Source organism: Musca autumnalis, unplaced genomic scaffold (assembly GCF_047663935.1).
Source record: "Musca autumnalis isolate F117 unplaced genomic scaffold, ASM4766393v1 scaffold_5, whole genome shotgun sequence".
Lineage (NCBI taxonomy): Eukaryota > Metazoa > Arthropoda > Insecta > Diptera > Muscidae > Musca > Musca autumnalis.
The window spans coordinates 93,950,448-93,972,753 of NW_027412088.1; the positions used below are offsets into that span (position 1 = coordinate 93,950,448).

The 22,306-nt window shown below is 36.3% G+C and overlaps 1 protein-coding gene across 6 annotated transcripts in view; it reads left to right on the forward strand.

The window, feature by feature from the left end:
• Positions 1-21,262, forward strand: part of metro (membrane palmitoylated protein 7-like protein metro) — an 83,681-nt gene extending 62,419 nt beyond the window's left edge. For all 6 annotated transcript variants that reach the window (XM_073955187.1, XM_073955188.1, XM_073955186.1 and 3 more), the window contains 6 exons: positions 11,722-11,889; positions 11,946-12,128; positions 16,634-16,772; positions 17,286-17,462; positions 17,531-17,874; positions 20,774-21,262. In XM_073955187.1, the coding sequence (XP_073811288.1) occupies positions 11,722-11,889; positions 11,946-12,128; positions 16,634-16,772; positions 17,286-17,462; positions 17,531-17,874; positions 20,774-20,950 (1,188 nt within the window). In that variant the 3' untranslated portion in view covers positions 20,951-21,262. The remainder of the gene's footprint in view (positions 1-11,721; positions 11,890-11,945; positions 12,129-16,633; positions 16,773-17,285; positions 17,463-17,530; positions 17,875-20,773) is intronic.
• Positions 21,263-22,306: the final 1,044 nt, after the last annotated feature.

Consider the following 22,306-nt stretch of genomic DNA (forward strand, 5'->3'; position numbering starts at 1 on the left):
CGTCGAGAAGTAACCTAAATAGGTGTGGCAAGTTCCGCCCATTTCTACAGGTTTTGAAATATTCGACATCAGATTCCTTGGAATCCTTGCATTTTAGGTATTAAGTGTCTTTGGCAATATTACTGACAACAATGCGAGGTATCTTTTTATGAAAAAATTAACCCTCATGCGAGTCACTAAAGGGGTCTTTTTGGTCCATTTTTTCAAAAACGTTTAAAAACTCCTTTAAAATGAGATCGTATCAGATCAAAATATTCTACTAAATTATTTGTCATAAAATTTTACTATAGGTCCCCGAATACACCAAAACTCTAAATCGTACCTAAACGCCAGGAATCTGCCAAAAGTAAAATCCCATTTTAGGGTTAATGTTGTACTTTATCTGAGTTTATTAAGTTTTGTCCCACAAAACTTCATTCTATACAGAAGACGTCAAAGACAAAAATATTCTCCATCAAATTTCAAATAAGTCGCCGAATAAATGAAATACGTATTTACAATATATATCAAGAAAATATATGCATCAAATTTGCCAACAAAACACCCAAATATTTTTTGAATAAATTAGTTTTGTTCTTTTTACGGGTTGATGCATGAAAGTAACATGAAATTTAGTTTTAGACGAAAGTTGTTAAAAGAAGAAATATTCTACACAAAATTTCACTATAAGTCCCTGAACAAACTATATATCTAAGTAAAACACTTTGTTAAGAAAATGACGTTACAAAATTAGATATTATAGGTAGAAATTATTTGTTAAACTTTTAGGGCCATTATTACATGTCTTCTTTTACTATCTGATGGATTTGAAAATACTAAATAAACCAACTTGGAGGCATAAAACATATAATGTTCACATTGAAAGTTAATGACAAGAAGCTCCTCCCTGAAATTCCATCATCACTTTTAACTTTAAGTTAACCGGAACGCTATAAATCTGTTCGGTAAATCCAAACTATAACAAAAGAAGGCATATAATAATGGGGGGTTACACTCTTAATTAAAGTATATTCCATACTGAGTCAAAATCTCCTAAAATACTTCACTTTTTGGGGATTGTGTCAAAAGAAGAAATATTCCAAAACAAATTTGATTATGTGTCTCTGAACAAATGAAATTTGTAGCTATAATATTTAACATCTCCCGAAGCTTTCGCTTTTTATATATGATTTAGGACCATATTCCACCGTTTTTAATCACATTTTCGTTATCTGCGGTCACAAAATATATTTTATTGATGTTTTTCATAATAATATCTTTCAGAAGATTATGTGTGCTCGATCCAAACTGTTTTTGAAATGTCTATGGTGAATAAATATAGGGAAAAAATGGACAACCCAGATCGGATTTTGTAAAATTACGTATTTTAGTACTATAAACTAAAATAAAGTCATCAGGATAAGTCGTAGGTTCCTGATATTGTATGTGAAAATTTGGTGATAGTCTACGGCTATTGTCCAGTGAATATATATCTGACATAGGAGTCCTAACATCCATGATTTTGGCATGGTCCTAAATACTATAATGATGGCAGCCAGGGACGTACGCAGGGGGGGGGGGGCACGGGGGGCCCGGGCCCCCCCCCCGAAATGGTTTGGTCGAACAAAATTTATTAAGCTACTGTAACCAATTATTAAATTTTTTCTTTGTCATAAACATTTTTTATGTTTGGAGCTTTCAAATGAAAACTTATATATCTATCTTATATATATGAAGTTTCTGTGCAGAAAATGTACATCAAGTCATGTAAGATTTTTTTTTTAAATTTTTTGTTTGTATACTCCTTTTGGGAGAAACTTCCAATGAAATCTGAATTACGTCTTCATGCCACATCATTCCACTTTTAAACACGAATTCGTTAATGAATATACTCCATATTTGTTATGTCTTATTCAAGCTATATAGAGGTCTCGAGGCTTTACACTCATCCTGAATCCAAAATAATTTAGTATTGTGGGAATGGAGGTGCATGAAAAATGTCTATTGGACAAAATGTAAGAAGCGTTCTTCGTGGACTATATATTGAAAGCCAATTAGAAATTTGTTTCGCTGCCTTCACCAACATTTTTTTTACTTGTTGCTAAGCAAGAGGAGAAAATTATGAAGAAAAATGAATTTTTGTTCGTCAAAAACTGCTAAAATCTGCTATATGTAGCATACTCACTTGCATTTTTTCCCTATAATTGCACATATCGCTCATTTATATTTCAAAAAATCAAGTTTCGAGAAAAACGCGTTATAAGCTGCGGAATGAAATTTGACTTCCCAACTTAAAAAGGTTAATACACAAAAAATAAAATAACTATTGGGATCATCTTTTGTACAGATCTTGCCAGACATTCGTGCTAAATTTCTGTGCAAGATCAAGCATGATTCGAATTGTTTTAGTGCTTTATAACCTCAAAAAACCTTTTTGTTGATTTATGCCAAACTCCTAGAAAACAGGCTGTAACTCGTTGATGTTTAGAGATATCAACATGAGAATTTGACACAAGATAAAATAGAAGTCGTAGAAAAAATAGAAATTGCTAACTCAAAAAACCCGTTTTTTGAGTTATGCAACTCTTTGAGTAAATGGGCGATATGTTTGGACGGACAGCCCGTCCGTCTGTATCTCAGTTGTCTGGCAGTCTGGAACTCATGATAACTTTCGAACGTATCAACCGATATGGTCAAAGTTTTGGATCTCGTAAAGAAAAAAATTTCGCTAAAATGGTAGTAATCGATTCGATCTGAACTTTGCACATCGCAGAATTTCTTCCAGAAATAGTTCTTCAAATAAAATTTTTTTCCAAATGTACAACAAGTTCCAAGAGAATATGTGTGTGGCCAACATCTTCATGTACGTCCCTCTCAAAATTCAACATAAGTGCAGCTTAAGACTGATCCTTTGGACTTTTTTGACATTTGTAGTCTTGTTTACTGCGGTATCAAATTTTGAGGGGGAAAGTCCATGCTTCAAAGCTCTAAATACTAAGGAGACCAACTAAAATGGCTTGTGGGCGCAGTAACTATTCATAGATGAGAAAAAAAAAACAAACAAAAATCGCCGGAGGAATTTTCAAATAAATCGCGATCAAAGTTCACATTTATGGTTTATTTTAGGTTTTCACGATTTTGCGTGCGAACGACAAGTTCTATCGAAATGGGACTAAAGAAAATGTTAAAGAGGATTTTCACTGCTACAACATTTTCCTTAGTTGCCTTTCGATAGGACTTGCCGCTTCCAGCAAAATCCTGAAAATCTAAAATGAACCTAAAAATGTGAACTTTGACCGCGATTTATTTAAAAATCCCTCCATCTATTTTCCCAGGTGTAAGCCGTTTTCAACTAAAGTTAGTTAAGGACACCATACATGACGTTGTTTTATAAGGAGGCGATACAGTCAGTGCATTGTCCCAATTTGAACTTCTATATCTCAAAAATGGTAAAACTTAGGAAAAAGAAGTAAAGGCCAATCTTGTAGAGAAAAAAACCGTAAAAACCTAAAAGACACCTAAAGATGTGAACTTTGACCGCGATTTATTTAAAAATCCATCCAGCGATTTTTTTCTTGTTTTTGGATTTTTCTCATCTATGAACATTGTAGTTTCAGAAACTGCAAAAACTTCCCAAGTGTAAGCACCTTTCAATTAAAGTTAGTTAAGGCGTTCTTTAACATTATACCAAAAGTAAAGAATGCGGCCGGAACAACAATCATGAAAATTTTCGACTTATATTATTTTGTCACGACTTAGCTAGAGTTTGCCAATTGGTTTCTGAGATATTTGATCGACCATGCTGTGGCTTAGTCCAAACATGAGTTTTGTAGTCTCAAACAGTACTCTGAGAAGGATTTGGAGTCTATAAATCGTAGTCTGTATCGTCCGTTTTTAAATTTCTAAAGTTTTTAATTAATCAAATTTGGCGTTTTTATGGAATTAAAGAATAGTTTATTCTTAGGTTATCGACACAATAGCTAGATATAGAAGTTCAATCTGTGCTCGCAGATTCGTGTTATTCTTCTTTTTAAAGATAATTAATTTATAGAAGTCGTATTGGTATTTCGATATGTAATTAAAAAAATGAGGCGTTATGTTCGGGTCGAACAATACCCCTATACCCTATAACTCCTGTATAACTCAATTCGTCCTACTCGCGAATATAGTTAAGTAGGGATTGGATTAAAACGTGGATATATTTTAACCACTTTCTGCATGGAGGCTCTTTCACAAAAAGGAATCCCAAAATCTGCATTACAGCTGATATTCTAAAAATTAAATTAAGAGCTTTGAAATACTGAAAACTTGCGATAGCAGAAATAATGGCAATTCTCTGTACTTTTAAAATTCTGGGATATACCATAACGTTGACCTATATTTTTTAATCATATAGGTCCAAAATACTGAAAACGGGGCGCAACTTTTATATGGCGACTATACCAAACGTTGTTTCAATTTCAATTCTAAATATCTTATATTTAACTTATATTTAATACTCTGTAAAAAGTTAAAATTGTATCCTAAATATTGTGATCTTTCTCTACTGAATTTTTATACTTTGTGTCAATATTTCATAAAAAATCAACAGCAAAACCTTAAAAAAGCTTTACGTAACCCTACACACCATTTTCAATTTTCATGATTTTTGGTCAAGTTGGGCCCCCCCCCCCCGAAATGAAATCCTGCGTACGTCCCTGATGGCAGCTACTCCTCCTCTGACAAAATTGACTGAATTAACCCTTGAAATCGAAGTAACTAGCCATATCTTAACTAAATTTGTTATGATCGTTCATTATACACACATGTATCTCAGTTTCTAGGGCTAATTCAGTCAATTTTATCAGAGCAGGAGTAGCTGTCATCATTATAGTATTAAGACCATGCCAAAATCATGGATGTTAGGACTCGTATGTCAGATATATATTCACTGGACAATAGCCGTAGACTATCCCCGAATTTTCACATACAATATCAGGAACCTACAACTTATCCTGATGACTTTATTTTAGTTTATAGTATTAAAATACGTAATTTTACAAAGTCCGATCTGGGTTGTCGATTTTTTCCCTGTATTTATTCACCATAGACAATTCAAAAACAGTTTGGATCGAGCACACATAATCTTCTGAAAGAATTTATTATGAAAAACATCAATAAAATATATTTTGTGACCGCAGATAACGAAAATGTGAATAAAAACGGTAGAATATGGTCCTAAATCACATATAAAAAGTAAAAGCTTCGGGAGATGTTAAATATTATAGCTACAAATTTCATTTGTTCAGAGACTCATAATCAAATTTAATTTGGAATATTTCTTCCTTTGACACAATCCCCAAAAAGTGAAGTATTTTAGGAGATTTTGACTCAGTATGGAATAAATTTTAATTAAGAGTCTAAAAGTTTAACAAATAATTTCTACCCATAATATCTAGTTTTGTAACGTCATTTTCTTAACAAAGTGTTTTACTTAGACATCTAGTTTGTTCTGGGACTTATAGTGAAATTTTGTGTAGAATATTTCTTCTTTTAACAACTTTCGTCTAAAACTAAATTTCATGTTACTTTCATGCATCAACCCGAAAAAAGAACAAAACTAATTTATTCAAAAAATAGTTGGGTGTTTTGCTGGCAAATTTGATGTATATATTTTCTTGATATATGTTGTAAATACATATTTCATCTATTCGGCGACTTATATTGAAATTTGGTGGAGAATATTTTTGTATTTGACGTCTTCTGTCTGGAATGACGTTTTGTGGGACAAAACTTAATAAACTCAGATAAAGTACAACATTAACCCTAAAATGGGATTTTACTTTTGGCAGATTGCTGGCGTTTAGGTACGATATAGAGTTTTGGTGTATTCGGGGATCTACAGTAAAATTTTATGACAAATAATTTAGTAGAATATTTTGATCTGATACGATCTCATTTTAAAGGAGTTTTTAAACGTTTTTGAAAACATGGACCAAAAAGACCCCTTTAGTGACTCGCATGAGGGTTAATTTTTTCATAAAAAGATACCTCGCATTGTTGTCAGTAATATTGCCAAAGACACTTAATACCTAAAATGCAAGGATTCCAAGGAATCTGATGGCATGTCATCTTTTTAGCATCTTCATCGATGAATTTCGATGAAGCGTGGACCCCAAAAGATGCTATTCATTTTTGAATCCAAAGCATGTCATTTTCATCAATGCTTTGACGTGTCATTTACACCAATTCTTTGACCTGTCATTTTCACCAACCCTAAAGGGCCGTGACATAATCAGCTCGTTGCTTGCTTTGCTTGCTTTCAAATGTCAAATTATATGGGGAATCCCGACGGAATTGCAAAGAGGCTCTGCCATTCCTTTATAATTTGACATTTGAAAATCAAGCAACGATTGGTTCTGTTTCTACCTTTAGGCATGAAATTTTCACGTCTTGTTCGGAAAATGGAAAATGCTGTACTGAAATATGATTTTCATGATTTTTTTATTCATTAAACGGAATTTATGAAATAACTCTAATTTAATTATCATTAAAAAAGTTTACATCCATAATTGCAGTTTGTTGTTGTTGTAACATTAGTTTATATGTTCCTTAAACTGACTCTGGGTCTATCAGTTGTAAGAATGTGGCTATTTCGATGGTTTGTGACGACAAAGCTACATACTAAGTTTATTAGTAGGTTTGGTAGGGCAGTTGAAAAGGTGCAGTTTGTCGAGCGGGCCTGTGCCGCATGCTGGGCAGATGTTTTGCACGGTGTCATCAATCCTTGCCCTATAGGAATTTAGACGGAATTTGTCCTGACAGCTGACGCTCCTCAGCTGCGATAGATGGTGGATGTCCTCCAAGAACCGCATTCACACAATAGTTGTTTATTGCATCTGCGACTGCATTCATGTGAATGCTACTTAAACCTGCTTGATAGGCTTGTTGATCTAGGGGTTATCTCTTGTAACGTTAGACGTCTCTTGATAGATCATGAAGACACCATGGCCTGCCTGGGTCTGCGGTCTGAATTCTGCTACCATCGACCATGACATTCAACTCTATAGTTCTCAACTCCGCCGCCCAGGTGGTGAACAGAGTGGCCGTAGATTTATTGGCTGACATTTGTATATTCCTCGCGTAGAAAAAGGTATAAGATCAGACAAAAAGGAGTTCAGACTTTCACAAATGTCATCAGGGAAGGCACCTGACGTCAGGATCGTACAATCATCCGCATACGTTATGATCTCAATGCCGTTTGGAATTCAGAAGAGGTATAGGTTAGACAGTTCCGGCAATATCACAACACCTTGGACAACTCCCTGTTTCACTCTACGGGTCTTGGGCTTCTTGATCCTAAATTCTACATACGACTGGCGTCCACACATATAATTTATTATCCAACGTTTCAAACTTGGCCGGAGCCTAGTCTGCTCGACGACCTTTGCTGGCATCCTTGCCAGGCTTCAGTAGCTGGTCTATTTATCAGACTTCGGGTGGCTAGCGACAGGTTGAGAACTTTAGTGAGATACTTGACTTCCGGCCGTGCAGCTGTTGCAGTTTAAGCACCGTCGCTGCTCGCAACAGAGTTTACTTCCACCGCAACTGATTTTGATTTATCTTACAAAAGGGTTTTTACTTCCCATCACCAGTACAGATTGTATACTCTTTTGTTTTGTAGGGATCTACAAATCGAATGGTTTAAAGGTTCTGTAGAGCAGGGTTCTCTAGAGTAGGCAAGGAAACTTTCATAATACCAAAGAGTGCAGTCGGACTCTATTATTAGCTCAATGATTGAGACTTCCTAGCATAATAAATCTTATATAGCTTTAAACGTATTTAAATAAATAAAAGAAAGTATACATGCGTATAAATAAAAACACAAAATTCATCTTTATTGGATCGATGGAAGGGATTCAAATGCTGATGAAAAGATCGGATCTTTCACTACTTCCTTTGAATGGGTTCAAATGCTGATGAAAAGATCGGATCTTTCACTACTTCCTTTGAATGGGTTCGAATGCTGATGAAAAGATCGGATCTTTCACGACTTCATTTGAACCAATGAAATCATGGCATCTCATAGAACCACTTCCATAAAATTTTGCTGGGATGCAAAAAGAAACGAGATAGGCCCATAGTTCCTTTTGGGGATATACATAGAATCACTTTCTGAGTCGATTTATGCATGTTCGCCCGTCTGTCCATGTATTTTTGTAATCATTGTTTTTGCTTTTGGTGAGAATCGGTCCAGATTTGGATATAGTTTCCATATATATGTTCGGCCGATTTGAGGTATTTGGTGCACCAAACACAATTTCTATTCATTTTCACTTATATTTTCGCCCGATTTCATATATTTGACGCACCAAACACAAAATTATACCGATATTTTGATGAAATTTGGAAAATGAAACGCAATTTGGTCTAGAACGGCGTTAAGTTCGGCCCGGCCGAACTTGTTATACTCTCCACCACGAGTTGTATTGAAGTAGAAGTGAACAATTAGTTTCCTTTCGTTTATGAAGAAGACTAAATACCAAATTTCCGCAAGTTCGGTAAAACAATTTGGCTAACTTTCAAAATACCGGGAGGTACTATAGGCTCTATACGAAGTCGTGAACTTGTACGGACAAATTTCAGCAATTTCGGTGGAATATTGAAGCCACAACCTTTAAAATACCAAAAATCGGGACGTACAGTTCTATGAGGGCAATATGAAGGCGTAAACCTATACCAACAAATTTCAGGTGGAAAGTTCTCCAACAAAGACTAAATATCAAATTTCAGCCAATTCGATGGATTATTGTTGGCATAACCTTGAAAATACCGAAAAATATTAAGGCGTCAACCTGTACCGACACATTTCTGGGCAAAGTTTTATACCACAAACATAGACTAAATAAAAAAATTTCCGCCATTTTGGAGGAAAATTGAGGCCTCAACCTTCAAAATACCGAAAATCGGGAGATACAGTTCTTTGAGGACAATATGAAGTAGTATACCTATACCGACAAATTTCATATAGAAAGTTTTGTACCCCAAATGAAGACTTAATACCAAATTTCAGTCATTTCAGAGGAAAATTGAGGCCACACTATACCGACAAATTTCATATGGAAAGTTGTATAACCCACATGAAGCCTAAATACGAAATTTCCGCCATTTCGGAGGAATATTGCGGCCACAACTTTCAAAATACCGAAAAACGAGAGGTACAGTTCTACGGGGGCTATATAAAGGCGAGGACCTATAGCGAGAAGTTTCATATGGAAATTTGTATACCCCAAATGAAGACTAAATAGCAAATTTGAGCCATTTCGGAGGAATATTGAGGCCATAACCTTCAAAATACCGCAAATCTATATGAAGGTGTGGGAAAAGTGTTATACCCTCCGGGGAAAAGTTTTATACCCCCAACGACGACCAAGTACCAAATTCCAGCCATATCGGTGTGATAATGATGCTAAAACCTTCAAAATACCCAAAATCGGATGGTACCGTTCTATGGGGTCTATATCAAAACGATCCTAAGAATAATTGGAACTTAAAATAATTAAAATAAAGAATAATTGAAACTTAAAAACCAAATTACAAAGCTCTATCTTATAAATTGCGAGATGTATCTGCATTTCAACAGACTGACGGACGGACGGACGTGGTAATATCGACTTAGAATTTTGCCCTGATCAAGAATATATATACTTTATAGGGTCTCCGATGAATATTTCGATATGTTACGGAATGACAAATTTAATTATACCGTCCATATTATGGTAGAGGGTATAAAAAAATTTCGCAAAATTATATTGAAATCGTGTTGGTGTAGGGTATCATAAAGTCGGCTCCGCCTGACTTTGATGCTTTCCATACTGGTTTTTTTATTTGAATTCTACTGACGAATATTATATCTCTGCTTGGATGCGTTTCAACAAAAGTGATCTATATTAACAAAGACATTCTGAGATTAAATTGGTCCCAGCTGCGTTACAAAAATTGCTTAAATTCTAGCAATAGAGAAAAGACGCTCAGATATGCCAATTTCCAATTTGTGGAATTTTATTTCCATGCCGGATATTTCTGCTTTTGTTGGACGTATTCCAAGGGGAAAGCTTGATAATGAAACTAGACCATCTGAGACTTAAATTTATACAAGGTTGTGCATTGATGGTAAAACATCTGAGTTTTTGCAAAAGGCTCTAAGTCAGGGTCGTCCATCTGTATACTGCGGGCGCCCACTGAGTTGTTTTGGTTTTGCCATTCTCCCTCATTCACAGTGTACGTGAGCAAACCACGATTGATAAACATCATGTGGTTGTTGTTTTTTCACCTATACATAAACACTTGATTCAGTTTGATGGTATTCTGTTGGGCGACGCTGCTCTAAGCCAGGCATGACCAAACAGAGAACGGAGAAAATGTGAATGTATTCACAATATTGGCAACTTATAACAGTGTGTTAGTAAGTTTGTATTCACGCAAGCTATAAAACAATAACAAATCAAAACATTTGTTCTCTTTTGTACGCTCTTTCTATGCATTCGGGTCGTGTGCGTGTAAGTTGCCGAAAATCATCGGCACCGCCGTGCCAAATGTGACCATGCTTGCTCTAAGCTATCCCAATTTTACTATGTTGATGTTTTTATTTGAATGACAAATATGTCTGCCTCTATTTAGTGTATTCGAAACATGTTCGCTTCGCCCTAAGTCAGACGGTGGCTGATAACTTTAGTATCTCCCTAAAATAAATATTTATCAGTGAAAAGCCTATTCACAGGGGTAATGGTGTAGGGTGTCACATAGTCGGTCCCGTCTCGACTATAGCTTTTGCTCCCTTGTTTACTTGTTGCATCTTCATATTCGCATTCATACTTCCATCAATCATTTTCACTCCATGTTCTAGAATCCGAACATTTTTCATAGTTTATATTTTTGTTATTTGTTTTACAAAACTCTTAAAATTACCTAGATATCGCTCAAAAATGCATTGTCCATTGTCTTGTGTGAAATGTAAAAGAAATCAATACAAAATTTGTGTAAACTCATATAACAAAAATTCCGTTATGTGTTTCTATTTTTTCCATTCTGTATTTTGTATTCTCGTTTTTTTATTTAATTTGTAAACGAATTGAAAACGAATTCAAAAATGTTAACATACATACCTATATATCACAGTCAGGAGCACAAAGTGCGGAACCAATTGTTGTAAGTAAATGTCCTTCACAAATCAAAACCAAAATCTAAAAACCACAAAAAATTTTAAGTGAAACAACACTTGACACACAAAAAAAAATAAATCAGCAAATTCTGCAAAAACAAGAACAAAATTATGTATAGATAAGAACACATTGTGAATGAAAGATGCAAAAAAGAGAGACAAGTAATAAATTTATTGACGATTCTATTGAAAAATCACGACTTAATGATAGTATCTCATGAGTTTAGTTCGATCTGTCTGCCTTTAAACAAAAAATAATAATTGAAAGAATCCTTAAAATTGTCAATAAGTTTATTAAACAATTGTTTTTATAAATTTGGCAAAATTTGTAAATGGCAAAAATTTATAAAAACTTGCAAATCTACTTTTTTGAAAAACATACACTTAAAACATTTGTGTCGTACTTTGTCTGTGTAGTAGATGTAGCCGAATACGTTTTTTCTTGCATTTCTCTTTTAAATATTGCGCTAAACCTTTTGAACTCTAATTGTGTTTTAAATCTAAGACATTTTCATTAACTTTCCATTCAAATTTGATTTTAGGGTGCCACCATTAAAACCGATGAAGAATCTGGTAAAATTATCATAGCTCGCATTATGCATGGCGGTGCTGCTGACCGTTCTGGCCTGATACATGTTGGCGATGAGGTTATTGAAGTCAATGGTATTAATGTGGAGGGTAAAACACCGGGTGATGTGTTGAGTATATTGGTAAGATGTTGTTGTTTTTATATTTAGATTTTTATTTAAATTAATTTAATTTACAGCAAAATTCAGAAGGTACCATAACATTTAAATTGGTACCCTCCGATGGTCGTGGCGCCCAACGTGAATCGAAAGTTCGTGTTCGTGCCCATTTCGATTATAATCCTGAAGTTGATCCCTACATACCGTGCAAAGAAGCTGGTTTGGCATTTCAACGGGGTGATATTCTGCACATTGTATCACAGGTTAGTATACAGATCACGGAATAATTAAAAAAATTATAGGGATGTGATTTTCAACAAAATGGTGAGGTAATTAAGGTCTCTTCTAAGTTCCGTCCATCTAGATGTTGAAGTTCGTAAGTTCCCAATAGGAAGGCCTATAAGAACTAAAATAAGTAATTAGAAAGTCTGTAAAAGTCAGCAGATTTAACAGAGGTCATAAGGACCAATTTCATTTGGGGCGTTATCAACCATCTGACAATGGTGGTGAAGATCTGAACGAAGTTGAATTTGCAGATCTAAAACCGTATTGATATAGACTAATTATTTGATTGATTATAGTCTGTAGTTGTTTACATTGCAATGGGGTATCCTCCCTATCATGAAATTGCTTTCAGTTACAATGGCGAGGATTCAGAGACATATGAATTAGAACATCCAGTCTTATCTCTTATATAGTGAACGTTATACCTATCACCTGTTGCTAACTTGCTTAAACATACAGTGGTTCAGCTCCGGTTTTAAGAGTTCGTATGGTAAACCGTCCGACGTAGTTAGAAAAATCATCTCGACGCCATTTCGTGTATCCAGACTCAAAAATTCTGCAATCTGGGTTGGTTGCGTCCACAAAGAATCAGGATACAGGTGAGTGGAGTTAACTAGGCAGCTAAACAAATGCAGTGTGTCGTGCGGTCCCAATCCACATGTCGGGCATGTGTTGGGTATCGTAGCATCAATTAGGGCCCAATACGAATTAAGGCGGCTGCATCGTCCAGGTCTTAACTGGGTTAAAACCACTCGTGTTTGCGTCGGCAGCTTCTTGCGTTCTACTGCAGCGATGGATATGGATGGTTACGCCATTCACACTGTATCTCTGTACTGCCCGCGCAACCGTCTCAGTGTGACTGCTATCCAAGCCTGCCTGATAGGCTCGTTGGTCTAGAGGTTCTCTTTTATCCCTGTGGACCTCTCTCTAGGTCACGAAGATCTCTCCTGACGTGCCTTGGTGGGGAAGCCTCCCATTAAATCGGACCGGTAAAACATTCGTCTCCTCATGAACATGGTCCATTGGTGTCATGAGGAGGCACGCTGCTGCAGTCCTTAGGGCGGCATTCTGGCAGGTTTGAATATTCGTCCACTGCGTAGCGCTAACATTTTCATACCACGCTGGCGCCTCATATCTTACCACAGACCGGCCTATTGCTTTGTAAGAAGTCAACAAAGTGCTGCCGGTCAGCGACTTGAGGACCTTGTTCCTACTTCAGATCCTATCGCAAATAGCATTAACTTGCGCAGACGACTTAAACGTGCTATCGAACGTTACACCCAATATTTTGGGGTAGTTGGTGGTCGGAATCAGTACACCATCGACCAATATGTTCAACGAGAGCCTCATTTCTGCCGTCTATATTCCTCAGCACACCTATAGCAGGAATACTGGGTGCGACTAAGGCCATTTCATCTCACCGACGTGGATGCGGATCTGGCAAAAGGGTCAGATCCATACTGGCCCGGGGTTTATCTCTATCCTGGCGCAGACCAAAAGAGCTCGGAGCAGACATTCCAGGATAAATTTCCGCTCCCATGTGATAAAATACATGAACACAAATACATAATTGTTGAGGTGACAGCTCCTGGTCGAAGATTCCTCAGAGTCAATCCGGTGCATAGAACCGGACGCCGAGGGATTGAAAAATATTCTAGGCGATTTTAATACCGAAATTTGAAAGGAGTATACCTTTGGCCCAACATTCGGGGATATCAGTCTCCATAATGAAACATCTGACAGTGGTATGATAGACTTTGTAGCGGCTAAACACATTGTAGTTGGCAGTACCAGATTTATGCATCTCGACATTTATAAGGGCACCTAACTATCTCCAGACCCTCCAGACCAAAAAAAAAACAAGAAATCAAATTGATCATGATCTGATAGATGGAAGACATCCATCGAGCGTTTTAGATGTTCGATCGTTCCGAGGAGCAAACATAGAATCGGACCACCACCTTGTTGCAGCAAAGATACATACCCGATTAAACGTAGGAACTAATTTTCGAACAGCCACAACACGGTAGTTGGACATCGGTAAGGTGTAATCACAACAGCATATTCCACCCAAATGGTCCAATTACTTAATCGCAACACTCTTCATCCCGATAACATATCAGCACAGTGGCAAAGTATTGCCCACTCCACGCAAACAGCCGCAAAATCCATACTTGGATGCCAGAGTCCTCCACCAAGGAACTCATGGTATGATCAGGAGTGTCGTGCTCGTAGCACACGAGGGAGGTATCGAAAGAAAAGGAAGCAGAGAGGAGAAAACTGGGATTGTGGATAAATCGAAATGTACAGGCAATGAAGTCCGAAAATTCATACAAGGAGTGAAGCATCAAACTGATGACTTTGGAACAAGCACATCTTGCTGTAGAGATCAGCAAAGTCATTTGGTCAGCTGAACGAAATAATTGGGCCATACCAATGCCGGCGCCACCGTGGTGCAATTGTATGCACACCCGCCTTGCACACATAAGGTCGTGGGTTCGATTCCCCGGCTAGGCAACATCAAAACACTTTTCAACGGTGGCAAAATACCCCTCAGTAATGTTGGCGACATTTCCAGAGTATTTCAGCCATGTAAAACTACTCCACAAAAGTGGTGTCTTAGACACGCCGTTCGGACTCGGCGATAAACTTTAGGTCCCATATCATTGAGCTAATATGAATCGGGGTGCACTCATTGATATGAGAGAAGTCTCCCTTGTCCCTTATGGGATGTTTGTGGAAAAATTATTACCAATGCGGGTTTAGACCTGGCAAGTCCAACATTGACCAGATATTTACCCTGCGACAAATCGTGAAGAGGACCTAAGAGATGAAGATCAACACCTACCACCTTTTTGTCGATTATAAAGCAGCCCTTGACAATCCCCTACGCTCAAAGGTATTCCAGGACATGTCTGAATTTGGTGTTCCCGAAAATTTCATTCGGCTTTGTAAGATGACTTTAACTGATACTCGATCCTCAATTAAAATAGGAAAAAATCTCTCAGAACAGTCCACTACCAAATGAGGTTTTAGACAAGGAGAAGCCTTTCGTGTCAACTCTTCAACATCCTGCTGGAAAAGGTTATAGGAGATGCAAACATCAAAAGAAATAACACAATTTACACCAATGGCCACATGTTATTTGGTTATGCTGACGATATAGACATAAGAAGGTCGAAGAAGAACCTGCTAAAGTAGGTCTGGCGGTAAACAGCGACAGGACGACGTTGATGGTGTCGACGCGCAATGCGTCCATAGAGCTCGGACCCACAGTGGAAGTTGGTTCCTATATCTATAGAAGACAACTTAAGGATCCTTTTATCTATTGAAACCCCTTTACGAGGTCTTCTATCTATAAAAGACCCTATTAGGAGGTCGTCTTTCTATTGAAGACCGCTTTAGGGTGTATTTTGTCTATAGAAGAACCTTTCTAAGAGGTCTTCGGTCTATAGAACTCCCCATTAGGATGTCTTCTGTCTGCAGAAGATCAATTTAAGTCGTCTATCTATAAAAGTCTTCTATATATCTATAGAGGACCTGTGTAGGAACACTTACGACTATAGAAGGCCTCATTATGAGGCCTTCTATCTATAAAATATCGCTCTATAGAAGACCGCTTTAGAAGGTCTTTTTGTGTAGCAGACCACTTTATGAAGTATTCTATCTACAGAAGACCACTTAAGAGGGTCTTCTATCTACAGAAAATCTTTTTAGGGGATCTTCCAGTTATTGAAGGTGGTCTTCCATCTGCAGAAGACCCATTAGGAGGTCTTATATCTAAAGAAGATTCCATTAGGACGTCTTCTTTATATAATAGACCTCATTAGGACGTCTTCTATATATAGAAGACTCTATTAGGAAGCCTTCTGTCTGTAGAAGACCCCTTTAAAAATCTTTGTGTATAGAACACCCCATTAACAGGTAATCTTTTCAAAGAAGACCATTTTAGAAGGTCGTCAATCTATGAAAGAACCTGATACTTTTGGAAGACTCCTAGGGAGGTTTTCTATCTATAGATTCATACATTACCACGGACATTATTATAGTCTTATAGAGAGTATTTTTATTTGCCGAGAGATGGTTAATCTGCTTTGTCTGTCTGAGTTTTTCAGCTTTCTACATCGTAATTACTACAAGGCGAATTCATACATTTACCCTTTCCTTCGCTTCATTATTGTACTAAAAGAAAATATTAGAGGACATAATTTGTTCTGTTCAGTAATTCAATCAACTGAACTAGTTAGTTCGCTAACTACCCAACACTAGTACATAAAGTTATTTATACTTGGTCATATTATCTGGATCTCCCCAACTCTGCATCTGTCATATGAAAATGACAATAAAAATTCTAAAATCCCTAATGGCAAAATATTTTAAATTATGTTTTAATTTACTAGAAAAGGGATATCACTTTAATCGGAGACAATATAAAATATGGAGTCAGAATAATAATCCTAATTTATACTGCGCATTATTACAGGATGATTCATACTGGTGGCAAGCTCGTCGCGAATCTGAACGTACAGCTCGTGCCGGTCTAATACCCAGTCGTGCCTTGCAAGAAAGACGTATTTTACACGAAAGGACGCAACGTGAAATTGGTGATGGTGAATCGAAAAGTAAGTATGACAACCTTTGACCTGGTATAGAAGTGTTGATAATAGAATAACTTAAAAAATACATTCGAAAAAATACGGATTTGAAATAACTTTTAAAACCAAATTTTGCTAACACTAAAATATATGCTTCCTGCGAGCTTCTTCATAACCATTTAAAACTAAAAACATACAAAAATCTAATCATCATCTCTCATTTTCATAACCATTTCTATTCCCTTTTTCAACTGCATGGATTTTTAACCTGCTTCCTAACAATCTCAAAATCCCTATCCTGATATTATTGTCAACACTGCCAACAAAAAATGTTCAAATCCTTTCTACCGCTCCTAACATCATTGGCCCAAAAACCCGCATTCACATCATCACATTACAAACTAAAATAAAAAAACATATCAGAGGGTTCATGTACCTCTATATGTTCCACACCGCCTGGTTCACCTAGATTACGTTCTAGCAGTAGTACCTCATCATGTCGGCAACCGAAAACTAAAAAAATCATGTACGATTTAACAGAGAACGATGACTTTGATCGGGAGCTAATTGCCACCTATGAAGAAGTAGCCAAACTATATCCACGCCCAGGCATTTACAGACCGGTGGTATTGATTGGAGCTCCCGGTGTTGGGCGTAATGAGCTGAGAAGACGTCTCATAGCACGTGATCCTGAAAAATATCGTAGTCCAGTGCCATGTAAGTGGAATGGAATATTGAAAACATAAAATCATTTTATATTGAATTTGTGTTCGATTTTATTCCAGATACTACACGTCCTATGCGTACCGGTGAAGTAGCCGGACGTGAATATATTTTTGTAAGTCGTGAAAAAATGGAGGCCGACATTGAGGCTGGCAAATTTATTGAACATGGTGAATATAAGGGTCATTTGTATGGTACCTCAGCGGAAAGTGTCAAATCAATTGTTAATGCCGGTTGTGTTTGCCTCTTGAGTCCCCACTACCAGGCCATTAAGGCATTGAGAACGGTACAATTGAAACCCTTCCTGGTACACATTAAACCACCGGAATTCGATGAATTGAAGAAGACACGTACAGAGTCTAGGGCCAAATCGACATTTGATGAATCGAATGCAAGAGGTTTTACGGTAAGTATTATACTCAAAATATTGTTAAAGAATCCAAGTCTTTGTCTTTCATTAGTGTTCTCAAAACATTGTTAAAGAATCCACGCCTTTGGCTTTCGGAAGAGTTATAAAAATATTGTTGAAAAATACACGCCTTTGGCTTTCAGTAGAGTTCTCAAAATATTGTTGAAAAATCCACACCTTGGCTTTTAGGTTCAGTAGAGTTCTCAAAATATTGTTGAAAATTTGAGGTCCAGTAGAGTTCTCCAAATATTAGATGTGTTCCTTTACTTACCTGAGGATACAATTTTTACCATTTGTTACCATTTTTAACCTGCAAAGCGTTCCTTAACCTTGCAGCAATATTTAAGAGAGTGAGAGAGGAGAGAGAGCACATATGCCTTTCTCTTCTACCACGGGATACTGAACAACTTTCTGCAGGTAAAAAATGGTAGAACTGATCTTTCGACATTTGTTTGACGATTATTTCAAAATGAAGAAAAAATGAACGAAAAACAGAAGAAAAAGGCGAACGCTGGCAAAACAAAATTAAACACTGTAAAATAAAAGAAGAAATTTGATTTTTTATGTTTCTTCTTGACATTGCTACCAGATCTACCATTTTTTCGTTCCTTTACTTTTATGGTAAAAATGTTCATGGGAGATCACTTTTGATAGTTTCCTCTTTTACCACTTTTACCATTAAAAAAGCAAAGGAACAAAGCTATTGTACAAAATCCACTCCTTTGGCTTTCAGTATAGTTCTCAAAATATTGTTGAAAAATCCACGCCTTAGCAGTTCCGTAAAGTTCTCAAAATATTGTTGAAAAATCCACGCCTTAGCAGTTCCGTAAAGTTCTCAAAATATTATTGAAAAATCCACGCCTTAGCAGTTCCGTAAAGTTCTCAAAATATTGTTGAAAAATCCACGCCTTAGCAGTTTCGTAAAGTTCTCAAAATATTGTTGAAAAATCCACGCCTTAGCAGTTCTATAAAGTTCTCAACATATTATTGAAAATCCACTCCTTTGGCTTTCAGTAGAGTTCTCAAAATATTGTTGAAAAATCCCCGCCTTGGCAGTTCCGCAAAGTTCTCAACATATTATTGAAATTCCACTCCTTTGAGGTTCAGTAGAGTTCTCCAAATATTGTTGAAAATCCACGCCTTTGGCGTTCAGTAGAGTTCTCAAAAAATTTTTGAAAAATCCCAGCATTTGGCGTTCCGTAGATTTTTCAAAATATTGTTGAAAAATCCCAGCATTTGGCGTTCCGTAGATTTTTCAAAATATTGTTGAAAAATCCCCGCATTTGGCGTTCCGTAGATTTTTCAAAATATTGTTGAAAAATCCACGACTTTAGCTTTCAGTAGAGTTCTCAAAATAGTGTTGAAAAATCCACGCTTTTGGCTTTCACTAAAGTTCTCAAAATATTGTTGAAAAATCCACTCCTTTTGCTTTCAGTAGAGTTCCCAAAATATTGTTGAAAAATCCACGCCTTTGGCTTTCAGTAGAGTTCTCGAAATACTGTTGAAAAATCCACGCCTTTGGCTTTCAGTAGAGTTCGCAAATTATTGTTGAAAAATCCACGCCTTTGGCTTTAAGTTCTCATAATATTGTTGAAAAACCCACGCCTTTGGCTCTTAGTAGAGATCGCAAAATATCCACTCCTTTTGCTTCCAGTTTTCAAAATATAGTTGAAAAATCCACGCCATTGGCGTTCAGTTCTCAAAATATTGTTGAAAAATTCACGCCTTTGGCGTTCAGTTCTCAAAATATTGTTGAAAAATCCACGCCTTTGGCTTTCAGTAGAGTTCTCACAATATTGTTGAAAATTCCACGCTTTTTAGGTTCAGTAGAGTTCTCAAAATTTCGTTGAAAAATCCACGCCTTTGGCTTTCAATAAAGTTCTAAAAATATTGTTGAAAAATCCACGCCTTTGGCTTTCAATAAAGTTCTAAAAATATTGTTGAAAAATTGAAAAAATTGAGGTTCAGTAGAGTTCTCAAATTGTTGAAAAATCCACGCCTTTGGCTTTCAGTTCTCAAAATATTGTTGAAAAATCCACGCCTTTAGCTTTCAGTTCTCAAAATATTGTTGAAAAATCCACGCCTTTGGCTTTCAGTTGTCAAAATATTGTTGAAAAATCCACGCCTTTGGCTTTCAGTAGAGTTCTCACAATATTGTTGAAAATTCTACGCTTTTTAGGTTCAGTTCTCAAAATATTGTTGAAAAATCCACGCCTTTGGCTTTCAGTAGAGTTCTCACAATATTGGTGAAAATTCCACGCTTTTTGGGTTCAGGAGAGTTCTCAAAATTTTGTTGAAAAATCCAAGCCTTTGGCTTTCAATAAAGTTCTAAAAATATTGTTGAAAAATCCACGCCTTTTAGGTTCAATAGAGTTCTCCAAATATTGTTGAAAAATTCACGCCTTTGGCTTTCAGAGTTCTCAAAATATTGTTGAAAAATCCACGCCTTTGGCGTTCAGTAGAGTTCTCAAAATATTGTTGAAAAATCCACGCCTTTGGCGTTCAGTAGAGTTCTCAAAATATTGTTGAAAAATCCACGCCTTTGGCGTTCAGTAGAGTTCTCAAAATATTGTTGAAAAATCCACGGATTTGGCTCTTAGTGGAGTTCTCAAAATATTGTTGAAAAATCCACGCCTTTGGCGTTCAGTAGAGTTCTCATAAAATTTTTGAAAAATCCACGTTTTTGGCTTTTAGTAGAGTTCTCACAATATTGTTGAAAAATCCACGCCTTTGGCTTTCAGTAGAGTTCTGAAAATATTGTTGAAAAATCACCACCTTTGGCTTTGAGTAGAGGTCTCAAAATATTGCTGAAAAATCGAAAAAATCTAAATATTCTTATGTATAGTTTTAAGAGTGACCCGATCTATAATTTCTTTTCCCTTCCTTTTTCTTTCAGGATGAAGAATTCAATGACATGATTAAATCATCGGTTCGCATCGACTTCCTCTATGGACACTTTTTCGATGAAGAAATCATAAATGCCGATCTGGTGACAGCATTCGAAAAGCTTGTAAATATTGTGCAGAGAGTTGAAACGGAACCACTATGGGCCCCGTCATCATGGGTCCAATAAAATCTGTAGAAACAAGGCAGCAAGGAAGAGAGTTGAAGTGAAAGAAATGGGTTGTGGAGCAGGCAGCTATACAAAAAACACGACACAAAACAACACAGCTCAAAGGGTGCTGGTGATAACCGGGAAGAATACACACACCCTCACTCAACTAAAAATGAACGAGAACAACAACAACAAAAGACAAACACTGCTACAAAACCAAAAATGCCAAAACAAAAACTCACAACACAAAATAACTTAAAAATTTATTAAAATTATTACAAAAAACAAATACATTGGAAATGTATGTATCACCCACAAACAAAAAATAAATTCACAGAATCCAAAAAAAAAACAATTCTCAATAACACCAAAACAAAAACTCTGTTTAGATTCATGTCCTTAGAGAAAAACAAAAACAAGATAAAATGTAAAACAATAAATATGTATGTATTTTTTTTTTCTGTTTATAATTTTAAGGTTAAACAAATTTAAAAAAGAAAGTCATTATTAAAATTAAATACAACATCGTGTTTTTCAGCTAATTTTGTAAAAATGTTAAAAAAGAAATTGGAATAACAATATTAAAAATTGAAAAAAATGTGACCCATTATACCAGTTATAAATTGCAAGTCTAATTCAGGCGTAAATTGTAGCTTCATGTGGGATTCTATCTGCTAATGGGAAAGGTATTTAGCATGGGCATGTCAAGCTTTTAAAATTTTAAATCTTACTTGATGAGATGTTCTTATGTGACATACACATACACCTACATCATAAATTTTGTGCAAAAGGTTTTCACTTTTCAACATTTCTTTTACTTAAACTTTCCAAAAAAAAAAAAAAAAAATCAAATGGCGACTCGCAACACGCGGTTTGCCTAGGCCAAATAGTTTTTGTGCAGCCCTTGTATTTGCCACTGATTTAAAACTCTGATAGATTTGTTGATAACGGGGTTACATGTTTTTAGCAAATAAAAGCAGAGATATTTGCCACTAAATGTTTTCAATATATAAAACTCAGAAACATGACCATCAACGTCATCTACGTATGGATTTAAAGCTCAGACTACGTCCAACAGAATCACAGAAAATGGAGTAACTGAGCATTCTATTTTACATCTCCAGTACTTGACCACTTTCGGTAACACAATTGGAACCAATTTAAAGCTCTTCTTTAATAGATCAGGTTCGAAAATGGACTATATCGGTTCACTCCTTCATGTGACTCTCAGGCAAATTTTCGAAAAACCACTTGTATTCGATACGACGCACACTGGTCGAAAGCATTGACCTAGCGGCGCGAAAGACCAAAAATCAAACTATAAAATTGCGAAATATTTTCCATTGTATCGATTACAGACACATTGCTGACAAA